We start from the raw sequence: 20,464 nt of genomic DNA, 5'->3' as shown, positions 1-20,464 counted from the left end.
GACGACGATCAGACGGCAACAAGCACACACAAAAAGAACACCCGGCTGATAAGGACAAAAGCTGCTTACGATCCTTCGATTGATACTCATTTGCCCTGCTTATCAAGCCCCAGCAGCCCTGAGGCCACAAGTGCTACGAACAGATTTCTGATGATGCTTACCTGCAAGTCGGCAAGCCTGGCTGGTCAGGTTGCTGAGTTTCAACAGCAGGTCTTCGAAGTCAGCCGCCACCACAACATCCTCGTCACTCTCCGTGACCAGTCGAAGTTCTTCTCTGTCCACACCCTTGCCAACACCTACGGCTAGAACACGAACACCTGCCTGTCTCAATGGTTCGGAAGCCTCTTTTAGGCCTTTGGCGTCGGCTGCTGCGGTTTGGGTACCGTCTGTTATCAGCATTGCAATCTTGGGCACGCCCGACCTACTTTGAGCGAAGATATCCTTGGCTGTTAGGTCCAGTGCTTTGTCGATTCGTGTCAATCCTCTCTCGTAAGGCAGACTGTCTACAGCTCCACCGAACTCCTTCGGGTCCGAATACTGGCCAAATCGAGCTTTCACTGAGGCCGAGTTACTGTACAGAACCATGGCCGCTCGGCTGCCGTTTGGAGATAGGCCAAAAGTCTTCGCCACTTCCTTGACAAAGTTCTTCTGTTTCTTGTAGTTTGTGCGGCCAATGCTGCCCGAAGAATCGATGATAAATGCCAGATCCACGGGAGTGCTACACGGCGGTGGTGCTAAGGAGAAAGAAAGGCAACATGTCAGACTAGTTGTGGCCATTGAAAAACATGTGAAACGGCCGCCCGGCTTGCTAGGAGAAAGTCCCATTCAATTGTGAATTGCCTTTGTCGAGCTCAGGCTTCAGGTGAAAACAATCTGTCAAATTGGGAGGCTAGGAGGGTGTATCGATGTAAATGACCCATTTGGAGAGAGCGACTAGTATTGTGCAAAGTTCAAATGGATGCGATTTGCACGCAACGAAAGGAAACTCTGAAAATAAGGTGACAAACTTGTACGTTCCGTTTCGTATTTTGGTCATTATCTTACGAGAAGTCCCGGATGTTCACTTCCATCGAGCGCTCGACCTCTAACAGGTTTTGATAGTAAGTATTTTTTTTTGTTGGTTTTTCTGTTTTTGTTTTTGTTTTTTGAACATTAATGGAAAGACCAATTAAAAGGAAACAAAAGCAAAAAGGGGGAAAAAAAAAAATAAAAAAATAAATAAATAGATGAAATAAAATAAAATAATTCAAGGCAAAAACAGAAAGGCCAAAGCAAACGGGAAGAAATAAGCAATACAAAGACCAAAGCTACAACAACAACAAGAACAAGAACAACGACGACGATCAGACGGCAACAAGCACACACAAAAAGAACACCCGGCTGATAAGGACAAAAGCTGCTTACGATCCTTCGATTGATACTCATTTGCCCTGCTTATCAAGCCCCAGCAGCCCTGAGGCCACAAGTGCTACGAACAGATTTCTGATGATGCTTACCTGCAAGTCGGCAAGCCTGGCTGGTCAGGTTGCTGAGTTTCAACAGCAGGTCTTCGAAGTCAGCCGCCACCACAACATCCTCGTCACTCTCCGTGACCAGTCGAAGTTCTTCTCTGTCCACACCCTTGCCAACACCTACGGCTAGAACACGAACACCTGCCTGTCTCAATGGTTCGGAAGCCTCTTTTAGGCCTTTGGCGTCGGCTGCTGCGGTTTGGGTACCGTCTGTTATCAGCATTGCAATCTTGGGCACGCCCGACCTACTTTGAGCGAAGATATCCTTGGCTGTTAGGTCCAGTGCTTTGTCGATTCGTGTCAATCCTCTCTCGTAAGGCAGACTGTCTACAGCTCCACCGAACTCCTTCGGGTCCGAATACTGGCCAAATCGAGCTTTCACTGAGGCCGAGTTACTGTACAGAACCATGGCCGCTCGGCTGCCGTTTGGAGATAGGCCAAAAGTCTTCGCCACTTCCTTGACAAAGTTCTTCTGTTTCTTGTAGTTTGTGCGGCCAATGCTGCCCGAAGAATCGATGATAAATGCCAGATCCACGGGAGTGCTACACGGCGGTGGTGCTAAGGAGAAAGAAAGGCAACATGTCAGACTAGTTGTGGCCATTGAAAAACATGTGAAACGGCCGCCCGGCTTGCTAGGAGAAAGTCCCATTCAATTGTGAATTGCCTTTGTCGAGCTCAGGCTTCAGGTGAAAACAATCTGTCAAATTGGGAGGCTAGGAGGGTGTATCGATGTAAATGACCCATTTGGAGAGAGCGACTAGTATTGTGCAAAGTTCAAATGGATGCGATTTGCACGCAACGAAAGGAAACTCTGAAAATAAGGTGACAAACTTGTACGTTCCGTTTCGTATTTTGGTCATTATCTTACGAGAAGTCCCGGATGTTCACTTCCATCGAGCGCTCGACCTCTAACAGGTTTTGATAGTAAGTATTTTTTTTTGTTGGTTTTTCTGTTTTTGTTTTTGTTTTTTTGAACATTAATGGAAAGACCAATTAAAAGGAAACAAAAGCAAAAAGGGGGAAAAAAAAAAAATAAAAAAATAAATAAATAGATGAAATAAAATAAAATAATTCAAGGCAAAAACAGAAAGGCCAAAGCAAACGGGAAGAAATAAGCAATACAAAGACCAAAGCTACAACAACAACAAGAACAAGAACAACGACGACGATCAGACGGCAACAAGCACACACAAAAAGAACACCCGGCTGATAAGGACAAAAGCTGCTTACGATCCTTCGATTGATACTCATTTGCCCTGCTTATCAAGCCCCAGCAGCCCTGAGGCCACAAGTGCTACGAACAGATTTCTGATGATGCTTACCTGCAAGTCGGCAAGCCTGGCTGGTCAGGTTGCTGAGTTTCAACAGCAGGTCTTCGAAGTCAGCCGCCACCACAACATCCTCGTCACTCTCCGTGACCAGTCGAAGTTCTTCTCTGTCCACACCCTTGCCAACACCTACGGCTAGAACACGAACACCTGCCTGTCTCAATGGTTCGGAAGCCTCTTTTAGGCCTTTGGCGTCGGCTGCTGCGGTTTGGGTACCGTCTGTTATCAGCATTGCAATCTTGGGCACGCCCGACCTACTTTGAGCGAAGATATCCTTGGCTGTTAGGTCCAGTGCTTTGTCGATTCGTGTCAATCCTCTCTCGTAAGGCAGACTGTCTACAGCTCCACCGAACTCCTTCGGGTCCGAATACTGGCCAAATCGAGCTTTCACTGAGGCCGAGTTACTGTACAGAACCATGGCCGCTCGGCTGCCGTTTGGAGATAGGCCAAAAGTCTTCGCCACTTCCTTGACAAAGTTCTTCTGTTTCTTGTAGTTTGTGCGGCCAATGCTGCCCGAAGAATCGATGATAAATGCCAGATCCACGGGAGTGCTACACGGCGGTGGTGCTAAGGAGAAAGAAAGGCAACATGTCAGACTAGTTGTGGCCATTGAAAAACATGTGAAACGGCCGCCCGGCTTGCTAGGAGAAAGTCCCATTCAATTGTGAATTGCCTTTGTCGAGCTCAGGCTTCAGGTGAAAACAATCTGTCAAATTGGGAGGCTAGGAGGGTGTATCGATGTAAATGACCCATTTGGAGAGAGCGACTAGTATTGTGCAAAGTTCAAATGGATGCGATTTGCACGCAACGAAAGGAAACTCTGAAAATAAGGTGACAAACTTGTACGTTCCGTTTCGTATTTTGGTCATTATCTTACGAGAAGTCCCGGATGTTCACTTCCATCGAGCGCTCGACCTCTAACAGGTTTTGATAGTAAGTATTTTTTTTTGTTGGTTTTTCTGTTTTTGTTTTTGTTTTTTTGAACATTAATGGAAAGACCAATTAAAAGGAAACAAAAGCAAAAAGGGGGAAAAAAAAAAAATAAAAAAATAAATAAATAGATGAAATAAAATAAAATAATTCAAGGCAAAAACAGAAAGGCCAAAGCAAACGGGAAGAAATAAGCAATACAAAGACCAAAGCTACAACAACAACAAGAACAAGAACAACGACGACGATCAGACGGCAACAAGCACACACAAAAAGAACACCCGGCTGATAAGGACAAAAGCTGCTTACGATCCTTCGATTGATACTCATTTGCCCTGCTTATCAAGCCCCAGCAGCCCTGAGGCCACAAGTGCTACGAACAGATTTCTGATGATGCTTACCTGCAAGTCGGCAAGCCTGGCTGGTCAGGTTGCTGAGTTTCAACAGCAGGTCTTCGAAGTCAGCCGCCACCACAACATCCTCGTCACTCTCCGTGACCAGTCGAAGTTCTTCTCTGTCCACACCCTTGCCAACACCTACGGCTAGAACACGAACACCTGCCTGTCTCAATGGTTCGGAAGCCTCTTTTAGGCCTTTGGCGTCGGCTGCTGCGGTTTGGGTACCGTCTGTTATCAGCATTGCAATCTTGGGCACGCCCGACCTACTTTGAGCGAAGATATCCTTGGCTGTTAGGTCCAGTGCTTTGTCGATTCGTGTCAATCCTCTCTCGTAAGGCAGACTGTCTACAGCTCCACCGAACTCCTTCGGGTCCGAATACTGGCCAAATCGAGCTTTCACTGAGGCCGAGTTACTGTACAGAACCATGGCCGCTCGGCTGCCGTTTGGAGATAGGCCAAAAGTCTTCGCCACTTCCTTGACAAAGTTCTTCTGTTTCTTGTAGTTTGTGCGGCCAATGCTGCCCGAAGAATCGATGATAAATGCCAGATCCACGGGAGTGCTACACGGCGGTGGTGCTAAGGAGAAAGAAAGGCAACATGTCAGACTAGTTGTGGCCATTGAAAAACATGTGAAACGGCCGCCCGGCTTGCTAGGAGAAAGTCCCATTCAATTGTGAATTGCCTTTGTCGAGCTCAGGCTTCAGGTGAAAACAATCTGTCAAATTGGGAGGCTAGGAGGGTGTATCGATGTAAATGACCCATTTGGAGAGAGCGACTAGTATTGTGCAAAGTTCAAATGGATGCGATTTGCACGCAACGAAAGGAAACTCTGAAAATAAGGTGACAAACTTGTACGTTCCGTTTCGTATTTTGGTCATTATCTTACGAGAAGTCCCGGATGTTCACTTCCATCGAGCGCTCGACCTCTAACAGGTTTTGATAGTAAGTATTTTTTTTTGTTGGTTTTTCTGTTTTTGTTTTTGTTTTTTTGAACATTAATGGAAAGACCAATTAAAAGGAAACAAAAGCAAAAAGGGGGAAAAAAAAAAATAAAAAAATAAATAAATAGATGAAATAAAATAAAATAATTCAAGGCAAAAACAGAAAGGCCAAAGCAAACGGGAAGAAATAAGCAATACAAAGACCAAAGCTACAACAACAACAAGAACAAGAACAACGACGACGATCAGACGGCAACAAGCACACACAAAAAGAACACCCGGCTGATAAGGACAAAAGCTGCTTACGATCCTTCGATTGATACTCATTTGCCCTGCTTATCAAGCCCCAGCAGCCCTGAGGCCACAAGTGCTACGAACAGATTTCTGATGATGCTTACCTGCAAGTCGGCAAGCCTGGCTGGTCAGGTTGCTGAGTTTCAACAGCAGGTCTTCGAAGTCAGCCGCCACCACAACATCCTCGTCACTCTCCGTGACCAGTCGAAGTTCTTCTCTGTCCACACCCTTGCCAACACCTACGGCTAGAACACGAACACCTGCCTGTCTCAATGGTTCGGAAGCCTCTTTTAGGCCTTTGGCGTCGGCTGCTGCGGTTTGGGTACCGTCTGTTATCAGCATTGCAATCTTGGGCACGCCCGACCTACTTTGAGCGAAGATATCCTTGGCTGTTAGGTCCAGTGCTTTGTCGATTCGTGTCAATCCTCTCTCGTAAGGCAGACTGTCTACAGCTCCACCGAACTCCTTCGGGTCCGAATACTGGCCAAATCGAGCTTTCACTGAGGCCGAGTTACTGTACAGAACCATGGCCGCTCGGCTGCCGTTTGGAGATAGGCCAAAAGTCTTCGCCACTTCCTTGACAAAGTTCTTCTGTTTCTTGTAGTTTGTGCGGCCAATGCTGCCCGAAGAATCGATGATAAATGCCAGATCCACGGGAGTGCTACACGGCGGTGGTGCTAAGGAGAAAGAAAGGCAACATGTCAGACTAGTTGTGGCCATTGAAAAACATGTGAAACGGCCGCCCGGCTTGCTAGGAGAAAGTCCCATTCAATTGTGAATTGCCTTTGTCGAGCTCAGGCTTCAGGTGAAAACAATCTGTCAAATTGGGAGGCTAGGAGGGTGTATCGATGTAAATGACCCATTTGGAGAGAGCGACTAGTATTGTGCAAAGTTCAAATGGATGCGATTTGCACGCAACGAAAGGAAACTCTGAAAATAAGGTGACAAACTTGTACGTTCCGTTTCGTATTTTGGTCATTATCTTACGAGAAGTCCCGGATGTTCACTTCCATCGAGCGCTCGACCTCTAACAGGTTTTGATAGTAAGTATTTTTTTTTGTTGGTTTTTCTGTTTTTGTTTTTGTTTTTTTGAACATTAATGGAAAGACCAATTAAAAGGAAACAAAAGCAAAAAGGGGGAAAAAAAAAAAATAAAAAAATAAATAAATAGATGAAATAAAATAAAATAATTCAAGGCAAAAACAGAAAGGCCAAAGCAAACGGGAAGAAATAAGCAATACAAAGACCAAAGCTACAACAACAACAAGAACAAGAACAACGACGACGATCAGACGGCAACAAGCACACACAAAAAGAACACCCGGCTGATAAGGACAAAAGCTGCTTACGATCCTTCGATTGATACTCATTTGCCCTGCTTATCAAGCCCCAGCAGCCCTGAGGCCACAAGTGCTACGAACAGATTTCTGATGATGCTTACCTGCAAGTCGGCAAGCCTGGCTGGTCAGGTTGCTGAGTTTCAACAGCAGGTCTTCGAAGTCAGCCGCCACCACAACATCCTCGTCACTCTCCGTGACCAGTCGAAGTTCTTCTCTGTCCACACCCTTGCCAACACCTACGGCTAGAACACGAACACCTGCCTGTCTCAATGGTTCGGAAGCCTCTTTTAGGCCTTTGGCGTCGGCTGCTGCGGTTTGGGTACCGTCTGTTATCAGCATTGCAATCTTGGGCACGCCCGACCTACTTTGAGCGAAGATATCCTTGGCTGTTAGGTCCAGTGCTTTGTCGATTCGTGTCAATCCTCTCTCGTAAGGCAGACTGTCTACAGCTCCACCGAACTCCTTCGGGTCCGAATACTGGCCAAATCGAGCTTTCACTGAGGCCGAGTTACTGTACAGAACCATGGCCGCTCGGCTGCCGTTTGGAGATAGGCCAAAAGTCTTCGCCACTTCCTTGACAAAGTTCTTCTGTTTCTTGTAGTTTGTGCGGCCAATGCTGCCCGAAGAATCGATGATAAATGCCAGATCCACGGGAGTGCTACACGGCGGTGGTGCTAAGGAGAAAGAAAGGCAACATGTCAGACTAGTTGTGGCCATTGAAAAACATGTGAAACGGCCGCCCGGCTTGCTAGGAGAAAGTCCCATTCAATTGTGAATTGCCTTTGTCGAGCTCAGGCTTCAGGTGAAAACAATCTGTCAAATTGGGAGGCTAGGAGGGTGTATCGATGTAAATGACCCATTTGGAGAGAGCGACTAGTATTGTGCAAAGTTCAAATGGATGCGATTTGCACGCAACGAAAGGAAACTCTGAAAATAAGGTGACAAACTTGTACGTTCCGTTTCGTATTTTGGTCATTATCTTACGAGAAGTCCCGGATGTTCACTTCCATCGAGCGCTCGACCTCTAACAGGTTTTGATAGTAAGTATTTTTTTTTGTTGGTTTTTCTGTTTTTGTTTTTGTTTTTTTGAACATTAATGGAAAGACCAATTAAAAGGAAACAAAAGCAAAAAGGGGGAAAAAAAAAAAATAAAAAAATAAATAAATAGATGAAATAAAATAAAATAATTCAAGGCAAAAACAGAAAGGCCAAAGCAAACGGGAAGAAATAAGCAATACAAAGACCAAAGCTACAACAACAACAAGAACAAGAACAACGACGACGATCAGACGGCAACAAGCACACACAAAAAGAACACCCGGCTGATAAGGACAAAAGCTGCTTACGATCCTTCGATTGATACTCATTTGCCCTGCTTATCAAGCCCCAGCAGCCCTGAGGCCACAAGTGCTACGAACAGATTTCTGATGATGCTTACCTGCAAGTCGGCAAGCCTGGCTGGTCAGGTTGCTGAGTTTCAACAGCAGGTCTTCGAAGTCAGCCGCCACCACAACATCCTCGTCACTCTCCGTGACCAGTCGAAGTTCTTCTCTGTCCACACCCTTGCCAACACCTACGGCTAGAACACGAACACCTGCCTGTCTCAATGGTTCGGAAGCCTCTTTTAGGCCTTTGGCGTCGGCTGCTGCGGTTTGGGTACCGTCTGTTATCAGCATTGCAATCTTGGGCACGCCCGACCTACTTTGAGCGAAGATATCCTTGGCTGTTAGGTCCAGTGCTTTGTCGATTCGTGTCAATCCTCTCTCGTAAGGCAGACTGTCTACAGCTCCACCGAACTCCTTCGGGTCCGAATACTGGCCAAATCGAGCTTTCACTGAGGCCGAGTTACTGTACAGAACCATGGCCGCTCGGCTGCCGTTTGGAGATAGGCCAAAAGTCTTCGCCACTTCCTTGACAAAGTTCTTCTGTTTCTTGTAGTTTGTGCGGCCAATGCTGCCCGAAGAATCGATGATAAATGCCAGATCCACGGGAGTGCTACACGGCGGTGGTGCTAAGGAGAAAGAAAGGCAACATGTCAGACTAGTTGTGGCCATTGAAAAACATGTGAAACGGCCGCCCGGCTTGCTAGGAGAAAGTCCCATTCAATTGTGAATTGCCTTTGTCGAGCTCAGGCTTCAGGTGAAAACAATCTGTCAAATTGGGAGGCTAGGAGGGTGTATCGATGTAAATGACCCATTTGGAGAGAGCGACTAGTATTGTGCAAAGTTCAAATGGATGCGATTTGCACGCAACGAAAGGAAACTCTGAAAATAAGGTGACAAACTTGTACGTTCCGTTTCGTATTTTGGTCATTATCTTACGAGAAGTCCCGGATGTTCACTTCCATCGAGCGCTCGACCTCTAACAGGTTTTGATAGTAAGTATTTTTTTTTGTTGGTTTTTCTGTTTTTGTTTTTGTTTTTTTGAACATTAATGGAAAGACCAATTAAAAGGAAACAAAAGCAAAAAGGGGGAAAAAAAAAAATAAAAAAATAAATAAATAGATGAAATAAAATAAAATAATTCAAGGCAAAAACAGAAAGGCCAAAGCAAACGGGAAGAAATAAGCAATACAAAGACCAAAGCTACAACAACAACAAGAACAAGAACAACGACGACGATCAGACGGCAACAAGCACACACAAAAAGAACACCCGGCTGATAAGGACAAAAGCTGCTTACGATCCTTCGATTGATACTCATTTGCCCTGCTTATCAAGCCCCAGCAGCCCTGAGGCCACAAGTGCTACGAACAGATTTCTGATGATGCTTACCTGCAAGTCGGCAAGCCTGGCTGGTCAGGTTGCTGAGTTTCAACAGCAGGTCTTCGAAGTCAGCCGCCACCACAACATCCTCGTCACTCTCCGTGACCAGTCGAAGTTCTTCTCTGTCCACACCCTTGCCAACACCTACGGCTAGAACACGAACACCTGCCTGTCTCAATGGTTCGGAAGCCTCTTTTAGGCCTTTGGCGTCGGCTGCTGCGGTTTGGGTACCGTCTGTTATCAGCATTGCAATCTTGGGCACGCCCGACCTACTTTGAGCGAAGATATCCTTGGCTGTTAGGTCCAGTGCTTTGTCGATTCGTGTCAATCCTCTCTCGTAAGGCAGACTGTCTACAGCTCCACCGAACTCCTTCGGGTCCGAATACTGGCCAAATCGAGCTTTCACTGAGGCCGAGTTACTGTACAGAACCATGGCCGCTCGGCTGCCGTTTGGAGATAGGCCAAAAGTCTTCGCCACTTCCTTGACAAAGTTCTTCTGTTTCTTGTAGTTTGTGCGGCCAATGCTGCCCGAAGAATCGATGATAAATGCCAGATCCACGGGAGTGCTACACGGCGGTGGTGCTAAGGAGAAAGAAAGGCAACATGTCAGACTAGTTGTGGCCATTGAAAAACATGTGAAACGGCCGCCCGGCTTGCTAGGAGAAAGTCCCATTCAATTGTGAATTGCCTTTGTCGAGCTCAGGCTTCAGGTGAAAACAATCTGTCAAATTGGGAGGCTAGGAGGGTGTATCGATGTAAATGACCCATTTGGAGAGAGCGACTAGTATTGTGCAAAGTTCAAATGGATGCGATTTGCACGCAACGAAAGGAAACTCTGAAAATAAGGTGACAAACTTGTACGTTCCGTTTCGTATTTTGGTCATTATCTTACGAGAAGTCCCGGATGTTCACTTCCATCGAGCGCTCGACCTCTAACAGGTTTTGATAGTAAGTATTTTTTTTTGTTGGTTTTTCTGTTTTTGTTTTTGTTTTTTTGAACATTAATGGAAAGACCAATTAAAAGGAAACAAAAGCAAAAAGGGGGAAAAAAAAAAAATAAAAAAATAAATAAATAGATGAAATAAAATAAAATAATTCAAGGCAAAAACAGAAAGGCCAAAGCAAACGGGAAGAAATAAGCAATACAAAGACCAAAGCTACAACAACAACAAGAACAAGAACAACGACGACGATCAGACGGCAACAAGCACACACAAAAAGAACACCCGGCTGATAAGGACAAAAGCTGCTTACGATCCTTCGATTGATACTCATTTGCCCTGCTTATCAAGCCCCAGCAGCCCTGAGGCCACAAGTGCTACGAACAGATTTCTGATGATGCTTACCTGCAAGTCGGCAAGCCTGGCTGGTCAGGTTGCTGAGTTTCAACAGCAGGTCTTCGAAGTCAGCCGCCACCACAACATCCTCGTCACTCTCCGTGACCAGTCGAAGTTCTTCTCTGTCCACACCCTTGCCAACACCTACGGCTAGAACACGAACACCTGCCTGTCTCAATGGTTCGGAAGCCTCTTTTAGGCCTTTGGCGTCGGCTGCTGCGGTTTGGGTACCGTCTGTTATCAGCATTGCAATCTTGGGCACGCCCGACCTACTTTGAGCGAAGATATCCTTGGCTGTTAGGTCCAGTGCTTTGTCGATTCGTGTCAATCCTCTCTCGTAAGGCAGACTGTCTACAGCTCCACCGAACTCCTTCGGGTCCGAATACTGGCCAAATCGAGCTTTCACTGAGGCCGAGTTACTGTACAGAACCATGGCCGCTCGGCTGCCGTTTGGAGATAGGCCAAAAGTCTTCGCCACTTCCTTGACAAAGTTCTTCTGTTTCTTGTAGTTTGTGCGGCCAATGCTGCCCGAAGAATCGATGATAAATGCCAGATCCACGGGAGTGCTACACGGCGGTGGTGCTAAGGAGAAAGAAAGGCAACATGTCAGACTAGTTGTGGCCATTGAAAAACATGTGAAACGGCCGCCCGGCTTGCTAGGAGAAAGTCCCATTCAATTGTGAATTGCCTTTGTCGAGCTCAGGCTTCAGGTGAAAACAATCTGTCAAATTGGGAGGCTAGGAGGGTGTATCGATGTAAATGACCCATTTGGAGAGAGCGACTAGTATTGTGCAAAGTTCAAATGGATGCGATTTGCACGCAACGAAAGGAAACTCTGAAAATAAGGTGACAAACTTGTACGTTCCGTTTCGTATTTTGGTCATTATCTTACGAGAAGTCCCGGATGTTCACTTCCATCGAGCGCTCGACCTCTAACAGGTTTTGATAGTAAGTATTTTTTTTTGTTGGTTTTTCTGTTTTTGTTTTTGTTTTTTTGAACATTAATGGAAAGACCAATTAAAAGGAAACAAAAGCAAAAAGGGGGAAAAAAAAAAAATAAAAAAATAAATAAATAGATGAAATAAAATAAAATAATTCAAGGCAAAAACAGAAAGGCCAAAGCAAACGGGAAGAAATAAGCAATACAAAGACCAAAGCTACAACAACAACAAGAACAAGAACAACGACGACGATCAGACGGCAACAAGCACACACAAAAAGAACACCCGGCTGATAAGGACAAAAGCTGCTTACGATCCTTCGATTGATACTCATTTGCCCTGCTTATCAAGCCCCAGCAGCCCTGAGGCCACAAGTGCTACGAACAGATTTCTGATGATGCTTACCTGCAAGTCGGCAAGCCTGGCTGGTCAGGTTGCTGAGTTTCAACAGCAGGTCTTCGAAGTCAGCCGCCACCACAACATCCTCGTCACTCTCCGTGACCAGTCGAAGTTCTTCTCTGTCCACACCCTTGCCAACACCTACGGCTAGAACACGAACACCTGCCTGTCTCAATGGTTCGGAAGCCTCTTTTAGGCCTTTGGCGTCGGCTGCTGCGGTTTGGGTACCGTCTGTTATCAGCATTGCAATCTTGGGCACGCCCGACCTACTTTGAGCGAAGATATCCTTGGCTGTTAGGTCCAGTGCTTTGTCGATTCGTGTCAATCCTCTCTCGTAAGGCAGACTGTCTACAGCTCCACCGAACTCCTTCGGGTCCGAATACTGGCCAAATCGAGCTTTCACTGAGGCCGAGTTACTGTACAGAACCATGGCCGCTCGGCTGCCGTTTGGAGATAGGCCAAAAGTCTTCGCCACTTCCTTGACAAAGTTCTTCTGTTTCTTGTAGTTTGTGCGGCCAATGCTGCCCGAAGAATCGATGATAAATGCCAGATCCACGGGAGTGCTACACGGCGGTGGTGCTAAGGAGAAAGAAAGGCAACATGTCAGACTAGTTGTGGCCATTGAAAAACATGTGAAACGGCCGCCCGGCTTGCTAGGAGAAAGTCCCATTCAATTGTGAATTGCCTTTGTCGAGCTCAGGCTTCAGGTGAAAACAATCTGTCAAATTGGGAGGCTAGGAGGGTGTATCGATGTAAATGACCCATTTGGAGAGAGCGACTAGTATTGTGCAAAGTTCAAATGGATGCGATTTGCACGCAACGAAAGGAAACTCTGAAAATAAGGTGACAAACTTGTACGTTCCGTTTCGTATTTTGGTCATTATCTTACGAGAAGTCCCGGATGTTCACTTCCATCGAGCGCTCGACCTCTAACAGGTTTTGATAGTAAGTATTTTTTTTTGTTGGTTTTTCTGTTTTTGTTTTTGTTTTTTTGAACATTAATGGAAAGACCAATTAAAAGGAAACAAAAGCAAAAAGGGGGAAAAAAAAAAATAAAAAAATAAATAAATAGATGAAATAAAATAAAATAATTCAAGGCAAAAACAGAAAGGCCAAAGCAAACGGGAAGAAATAAGCAATACAAAGACCAAAGCTACAACAACAACAAGAACAAGAACAACGACGACGATCAGACGGCAACAAGCACACACAAAAAGAACACCCGGCTGATAAGGACAAAAGCTGCTTACGATCCTTCGATTGATACTCATTTGCCCTGCTTATCAAGCCCCAGCAGCCCTGAGGCCACAAGTGCTACGAACAGATTTCTGATGATGCTTACCTGCAAGTCGGCAAGCCTGGCTGGTCAGGTTGCTGAGTTTCAACAGCAGGTCTTCGAAGTCAGCCGCCACCACAACATCCTCGTCACTCTCCGTGACCAGTCGAAGTTCTTCTCTGTCCACACCCTTGCCAACACCTACGGCTAGAACACGAACACCTGCCTGTCTCAATGGTTCGGAAGCCTCTTTTAGGCCTTTGGCGTCGGCTGCTGCGGTTTGGGTACCGTCTGTTATCAGCATTGCAATCTTGGGCACGCCCGACCTACTTTGAGCGAAGATATCCTTGGCTGTTAGGTCCAGTGCTTTGTCGATTCGTGTCAATCCTCTCTCGTAAGGCAGACTGTCTACAGCTCCACCGAACTCCTTCGGGTCCGAATACTGGCCAAATCGAGCTTTCACTGAGGCCGAGTTACTGTACAGAACCATGGCCGCTCGGCTGCCGTTTGGAGATAGGCCAAAAGTCTTCGCCACTTCCTTGACAAAGTTCTTCTGTTTCTTGTAGTTTGTGCGGCCAATGCTGCCCGAAGAATCGATGATAAATGCCAGATCCACGGGAGTGCTACACGGCGGTGGTGCTAAGGAGAAAGAAAGGCAACATGTCAGACTAGTTGTGGCCATTGAAAAACATGTGAAACGGCCGCCCGGCTTGCTAGGAGAAAGTCCCATTCAATTGTGAATTGCCTTTGTCGAGCTCAGGCTTCAGGTGAAAACAATCTGTCAAATTGGGAGGCTAGGAGGGTGTATCGATGTAAATGACCCATTTGGAGAGAGCGACTAGTATTGTGCAAAGTTCAAATGGATGCGATTTGCACGCAACGAAAGGAAACTCTGAAAATAAGGTGACAAACTTGTACGTTCCGTTTCGTATTTTGGTCATTATCTTACGAGAAGTCCCGGATGTTCACTTCCATCGAGCGCTCGACCTCTAACAGGTTTTGATAGTAAGTATTTTTTTTTGTTGGTTTTTCTGTTTTTGTTTTTGTTTTTTTGAACATTAATGGAAAGACCAATTAAAAGGAAACAAAAGCAAAAAGGGGGAAAAAAAAAAATAAAAAAATAAATAAATAGATGAAATAAAATAAAATAATTCAAGGCAAAAACAGAAAGGCCAAAGCAAACGGGAAGAAATAAGCAATACAAAGACCAAAGCTACAACAACAACAAGAACAAGAACAACGACGACGATCAGACGGCAACAAGCACACACAAAAAGAACACCCGGCTGATAAGGACAAAAGCTGCTTACGATCCTTCGATTGATACTCATTTGCCCTGCTTATCAAGCCCCAGCAGCCCTGAGGCCACAAGTGCTACGAACAGATTTCTGATGATGCTTACCTGCAAGTCGGCAAGCCTGGCTGGTCAGGTTGCTGAGTTTCAACAGCAGGTCTTCGAAGTCAGCCGCCACCACAACATCCTCGTCACTCTCCGTGACCAGTCGAAGTTCTTCTCTGTCCACACCCTTGCCAACACCTACGGCTAGAACACGAACACCTGCCTGTCTCAATGGTTCGGAAGCCTCTTTTAGGCCTTTGGCGTCGGCTGCTGCGGTTTGGGTACCGTCTGTTATCAGCATTGCAATCTTGGGCACGCCCGACCTACTTTGAGCGAAGATATCCTTGGCTGTTAGGTCCAGTGCTTTGTCGATTCGTGTCAATCCTCTCTCGTAAGGCAGACTGTCTACAGCTCCACCGAACTCCTTCGGGTCCGAATACTGGCCAAATCGAGCTTTCACTGAGGCCGAGTTACTGTACAGAACCATGGCCGCTCGGCTGCCGTTTGGAGATAGGCCAAAAGTCTTCGCCACTTCCTTGACAAAGTTCTTCTGTTTCTTGTAGTTTGTGCGGCCAATGCTGCCCGAAGAATCGATGATAAATGCCAGATCCACGGGAGTGCTACACGGCGGTGGTGCTAAGGAGAAAGAAAGGCAACATGTCAGACTAGTTGTGGCCATTGAAAAACATGTGAAACGGCCGCCCGGCTTGCTAGGAGAAAGTCCCATTCAATTGTGAATTGCCTTTGTCGAGCTCAGGCTTCAGGTGAAAACAATCTGTCAAATTGGGAGGCTAGGAGGGTGTATCGATGTAAATGACCCATTTGGAGAGAGCGACTAGTATTGTGCAAAGTTCAAATGGATGCGATTTGCACGCAACGAAAGGAAACTCTGAAAATAAGGTGACAAACTTGTACGTTCCGTTTCGTATTTTGGTCATTATCTTACGAGAAGTCCCGGATGTTCACTTCCATCGAGCGCTCGACCTCTAACAGGTTTTGATAGTAAGTATTTTTTTTTGTTGGTTTTTCTGTTTTTGTTTTTGTTTTTTTGAACATTAATGGAAAGACCAATTAAAAGGAAACAAAAGCAAAAAGGGGGAAAAAAAAAAATAAAAAAATAAATAAATAGATGAAATAAAATAAAATAATTCAAGGCAAAAACAGAAAGGCCAAAGCAAACGGGAAGAAATAAGCAATACAAAGACCAAAGCTACAACAACAACAAGAACAAGAACAACGACGACGATCAGACGGCAACAAGCACACACAAAAAGAACACCCGGCTGATAAGGACAAAAGCTGCTTACGATCCTTCGATTGATACTCATTTGCCCTGCTTATCAAGCCCCAGCAGCCCTGAGGCCACAAGTGCTACGAACAGATTTCTGATGATGCTTACCTGCAAGTCGGCAAGCCTGGCTGGTCAGGTTGCTGAGTTTCAACAGCAGGTCTTCGAAGTCAGCCGCCACCACAACATCCTCGTCACTCTCCGTGACCAGTCGAAGTTCTTCTCTGTCCACACCCTTGCCAACACCTACGGCTAGAACACGAACACCTGCCTGTCTCAATGGTTCGGAAGCCTCTTTTAGGCCTTTGGCGTCGGCTGCTGCGGTTTGGGTACCGTCTGTTATCAGCATTGCAATCTTGGGCACGCCCGACCTACTTTGAGCGAAGATATCCTTGGCTGTTAGGTCCAGTGCTTTGTCGATTCGTGTCAATCCTCTCTCGTAAGGCAGACTGTCTACAGCTCCACCGAACTCCTTCGGGTCCGAATACTGGCCAAATCGAGCTTTCACTGAGGCCGAGTTACTGTACAGAACCATGGCCGCTCGGCTGCCGTTTGGAGATAGGCCAAAAGTCTTCGCCACTTCCTTGACAAAGTTCTTCTGTTTCTTGTAGTTTGTGCGGCCAATGCTGCCCGAAGAATCGATGATAAATGCCAGATCCACGGGAGTGCTACACGGCGGTGGTGCTAAGGAGAAAGAAAGGCAACATGTCAGACTAGTTGTGGCCATTGAAAAACATGTGAAACGGCCGCCCGGCTTGCTAGGAGAAAGTCCCATTCAATTGTGAATTGCCTTTGTCGAGCTCAGGCTTCAGGTGAAAACAATCTGTCAAATTGGGAGGCTAGGAGGGTGTATCGATGTAAATGACCCATTTGGAGAGAGCGACTAGTATTGTGCAAAGTTCAAATGGATGCGATTTGCACGCAACGAAAGGAAACTCTGAAAATAAGGTGACAAACTTGTACGTTCCGTTTCGTATTTTGGTCATTATCTTACGAGAAGTCCCGGATGTTCACTTCCATCGAGCGCTCGACCTCTAACAGGTTTTGATAGTAAGTATTTTTTTTTGTTGGTTTTTCTGTTTTTGTTTTTGTTTTTTTGAACATTAATGGAAAGACCAATTAAAAGGAAACAAAAGCAAAAAGGGGGAAAAAAAAAAATAAAAAAATAAATAAATAGATGAAATAAAATAAAATAATTCAAGGCAAAAACAGAAAGGCCAAAGCAAACGGGAAGAAATAAGCAATACAAAGACCAAAGCTACAACAACAACAAGAACAAGAACAACGACGACGATCAGACGGCAACAAGCACACACAAAAAGAACACCCGGCTGATAAGGACAAAAGCTGCTTACGATCCTTCGATTGATACTCATTTGCCCTGCTTATCAAGCCCCAGCAGCCCTGAGGCCACAAGTGCTACGAACAGATTTCTGATGATGCTTACCTGCAAGTCGGCAAGCCTGGCTGGTCAGGTTGCTGAGTTTCAACAGCAGGTCTTCGAAGTCAGCCGCCACCACAACATCCTCGTCACTCTCCGTGACCAGTCGAAGTTCTTCTCTGTCCACACCCTTGCCAACACCTACGGCTAGAACACGAACACCTGCCTGTCTCAATGGTTCGGAAGCCTCTTTTAGGCCTTTGGCGTCGGCTGCTGCGGTTTGGGTACCGTCTGTTATCAGCATTGCAATCTTGGGCACGCCCGACCTACTTTGAGCGAAGATATCCTTGGCTGTTAGGTCCAGTGCTTTGTCGATTCGTGTCAATCCTCTCTCGTAAGGCAGACTGTCTACAGCTCCACCGAACTCCTTCGGGTCCGAATACTGGCCAAATCGAGCTTTCACTGAGGCCGAGTTACTGTACAGAACCATGGCCGCTCGGCTGCCGTTTGGAGATAGGCCAAAAGTCTTCGCCACTTCCTTGACAAAGTTCTTCTGTTTCTTGTAGTTTGTGCGGCCAATGCTGCCCGAAGAATCGATGATAAATGCCAGATCCACGGGAGTGCTACACGGCGGTGGTGCTAAGGAGAAAGAAAGGCAACATGTCAGACTAGTTGTGGCCATTGAAAAACATGTGAAACGGCCGCCCGGCTTGCTAGGAGAAAGTCCCATTCAATTGTGAATTGCCTTTGTCGAGCTCAGGCTTCAGGTGAAAACAATCTGTCAAATTGGGAGGCTAGGAGGGTGTATCGATGTAAATGACCCATTTGGAGAGAGCGACTAGTATTGTGCAAAGTTCAAATGGATGCGATTTGCACGCAACGAAAGGAAACTCTGAAAATAAGGTGACAAACTTGTACGTTCCGTTTCGTATTTTGGTCATTATCTTACGAGAAGTCCCGGATGTTCACTTCCATCGAGCGCTCGACCTCTAACAGGTTTTGATAGTAAGTATTTTTTTTTGTTGGTTTTTCTGTTTTTGTTTTTGTTTTTTTGAACATTAATGGAAAGACCAATTAAAAGGAAACAAAAGCAAAAAGGGGGAAAAAAAAAAAATAAAAAAATAAATAAATAGATGAAATAAAATAAAATAATTCAAGGCAAAAACAGAAAGGCCAAAGCAAACGGGAAGAAATAAGCAATACAAAGACCAAAGCTACAACAACAACAAGAACAAGAACAACGACGACGATCAGACGGCAACAAGCACACACAAAAAGAACACCCGGCTGATAAGGACAAAAGCTGCTTACGATCCTTCGATTGATACTCATTTGCCCTGCTTATCAAGCCCCAGCAGCCCTGAGGCCACAAGTGCTACGAACAGATTTCTGATGATGCTTACCTGCAAGTCGGCAAGCCTGGCTGGTCAGGTTGCTGAGTTTCAACAGCAGGTCTTCGAAGTCAGCCGCCACCACAACATCCTCGTCACTCTCCGTGACCAGTCGAAGTTCTTCTCTGTCCACACCCTTGCCAACACCTACGGCTAGAACACGAACACCTGCCTGTCTCAATGGTTCGGAAGCCTCTTTTAGGCCTTTGGCGTCGGCTGCTGCGGTTTGGGTACCGTCTGTTATCAGCATTGCAATCTTGGGCACGCCCGACCTACTTTGAGCGAAGATATCCTTGGCTGTTAGGTCCAGTGCTTTGTCGATTCGTGTCAATCCTCTCTCGTAAGGCAGACTGTCTACAGCTCCACCGAACTCCTTCGGGTCCGAATACTGGCCAAATCGAGCTTTCACTGAGGCCGAGTTACTGTACAGAACCATGGCCGCTCGGCTGCCGTTTGGAGATAGGCCAAAAGTCTTCGCCACTTCCTTGACAAAGTTCTTCTGTTTCTTGTAGTTTGTGCGGCCAATGCTGCCCGAAGAATCGATGATAAATGCCAGATCCACGGGAGTGCTACACGGCGGTGGTGCTAAGGAGAAAGAAAGGCAACATGTCAGACTAGTTGTGGCCATTGAAAAACATGTGAAACGGCCGCCCGGCTTGCTAGGAGAAAGTCCCATTCAATTGTGAATTGCCTTTGTCGAGCTCAGGCTTCAGGTGAAAACAATCTGTCAAATTGGGAGGCTAGGAGGGTGTATCGATGTAAATGACCCATTTGGAGAGAGCGACTAGTATTGTGCAAAGTTCAAATGGATGCGATTTGCACGCAACGAAAGGAAACTCTGAAAATAAGGTGACAAACTTGTACGTTCCGTTTCGTATTTTGGTCATTATCTTACGAGAAGTCCCGGATGTTCACTTCCATCGAGCGCTCGACCTCTAACAGGTTTTGATAGTAAGTATTTTTTTTTGTTGGTTTTTCTGTTTTTGTTTTTGTTTTTTTGAACATTAATGGAAAGACCAATTAAAAGGAAACAAAAGCAAAAAGGGGGAAAAAAAAAAATAAAAAAATAAATAAATAGATGAAATAAAATAAAATAATTCAAGGCAAAAACAGAAAGGCCAAAGCAAACGGGAAGAAATAAGCAATACAAAGACCAAAGCTACAACAACAACAAGAACAAGAACAACGACGACGATCAGACGGCAACAAGCACACACAAAAAGAACACCCGGCTGATAAGGACAAAAGCTGCTTACGATCCTTCGATTGATACTCATTTGCCCTGCTTATCAAGCCCCAGCAGCCCTGAGGCCACAAGTGCTACGAACAGATTTCTGATGATGCTTACCTGCAAGTCGGCAAGCCTGGCTGGTCAGGTTGCTGAGTTTCAACAGCAGGTCTTCGAAGTCAGCCGCCACCACAACATCCTCGTCACTCTCCGTGACCAGTCGAAGTTCTTCTCTGTCCACACCCTTGCCAACACCTACGGCTAGAACACGAACACCTGCCTGTCTCAATGGTTCGGAAGCCTCTTTTAGGCCTTTGGCGTCGGCTGCTGCGGTTTGGGTACCGTCTGTTATCAGCATTGCAATCTTGGGCACGCCC

The 20,464-nt window shown here is 45.9% G+C and overlaps 3 protein-coding genes across 3 annotated transcripts in view; all 3 read right to left on the bottom strand.

Annotated features, from left to right (window-relative positions):
* LOC149039925 (collagen alpha-4(VI) chain-like) overlaps positions 1 to 20,464 on the bottom strand; it is a 60,113-nt gene that overhangs the window by 10,309 nt on the left and 29,340 nt on the right. The gene's annotated exons all lie outside the window — the stretch shown is intronic.
* Positions 1,594 to 4,177, bottom strand: LOC149039927 (cuticlin-6-like). Its single transcript, XM_089183347.1, has one exon. It carries the CDS (start codon positions 3,495 to 3,497, stop codon positions 2,775 to 2,777), a length of 723 nt encoding a protein of 240 aa, XP_089039473.1. The 5' UTR covers positions 3,498 to 4,177; the 3' UTR covers positions 1,594 to 2,774.
* On the bottom strand, positions 6,454 to 8,187 carry LOC149039926 (cuticlin-6-like). The gene has a single exon (XM_089183348.1). It carries the CDS (start codon positions 7,505 to 7,507, stop codon positions 6,785 to 6,787), a length of 723 nt encoding a protein of 240 aa, XP_089039474.1. The 5' UTR covers positions 7,508 to 8,187; the 3' UTR covers positions 6,454 to 6,784.

The sequence above is a fragment of the Pocillopora damicornis genome, chromosome 9 (assembly GCF_964200805.1).
Source record: "Pocillopora damicornis chromosome 9, jaPocDami1.2, whole genome shotgun sequence".
NCBI lineage: Eukaryota > Metazoa > Cnidaria > Anthozoa > Scleractinia > Pocilloporidae > Pocillopora > Pocillopora damicornis.
Note: the sequence above shows the minus strand (reverse complement) of the source record. Positions and strands in the feature narration are given on the sequence as shown.

Bases quoted from the DNA above. Each gene is read 5' to 3' on its own strand.
- LOC149039927 (XM_089183347.1), bottom strand. From the start codon at position 3,497: ATGGGACTTTCTCCTAGCAAGCCGGGCGGCCGTTTCACATGTTTTTCA.
- LOC149039926 (XM_089183348.1), bottom strand. From the start codon at position 7,507: ATGGGACTTTCTCCTAGCAAGCCGGGCGGCCGTTTCACATGTTTTTCA.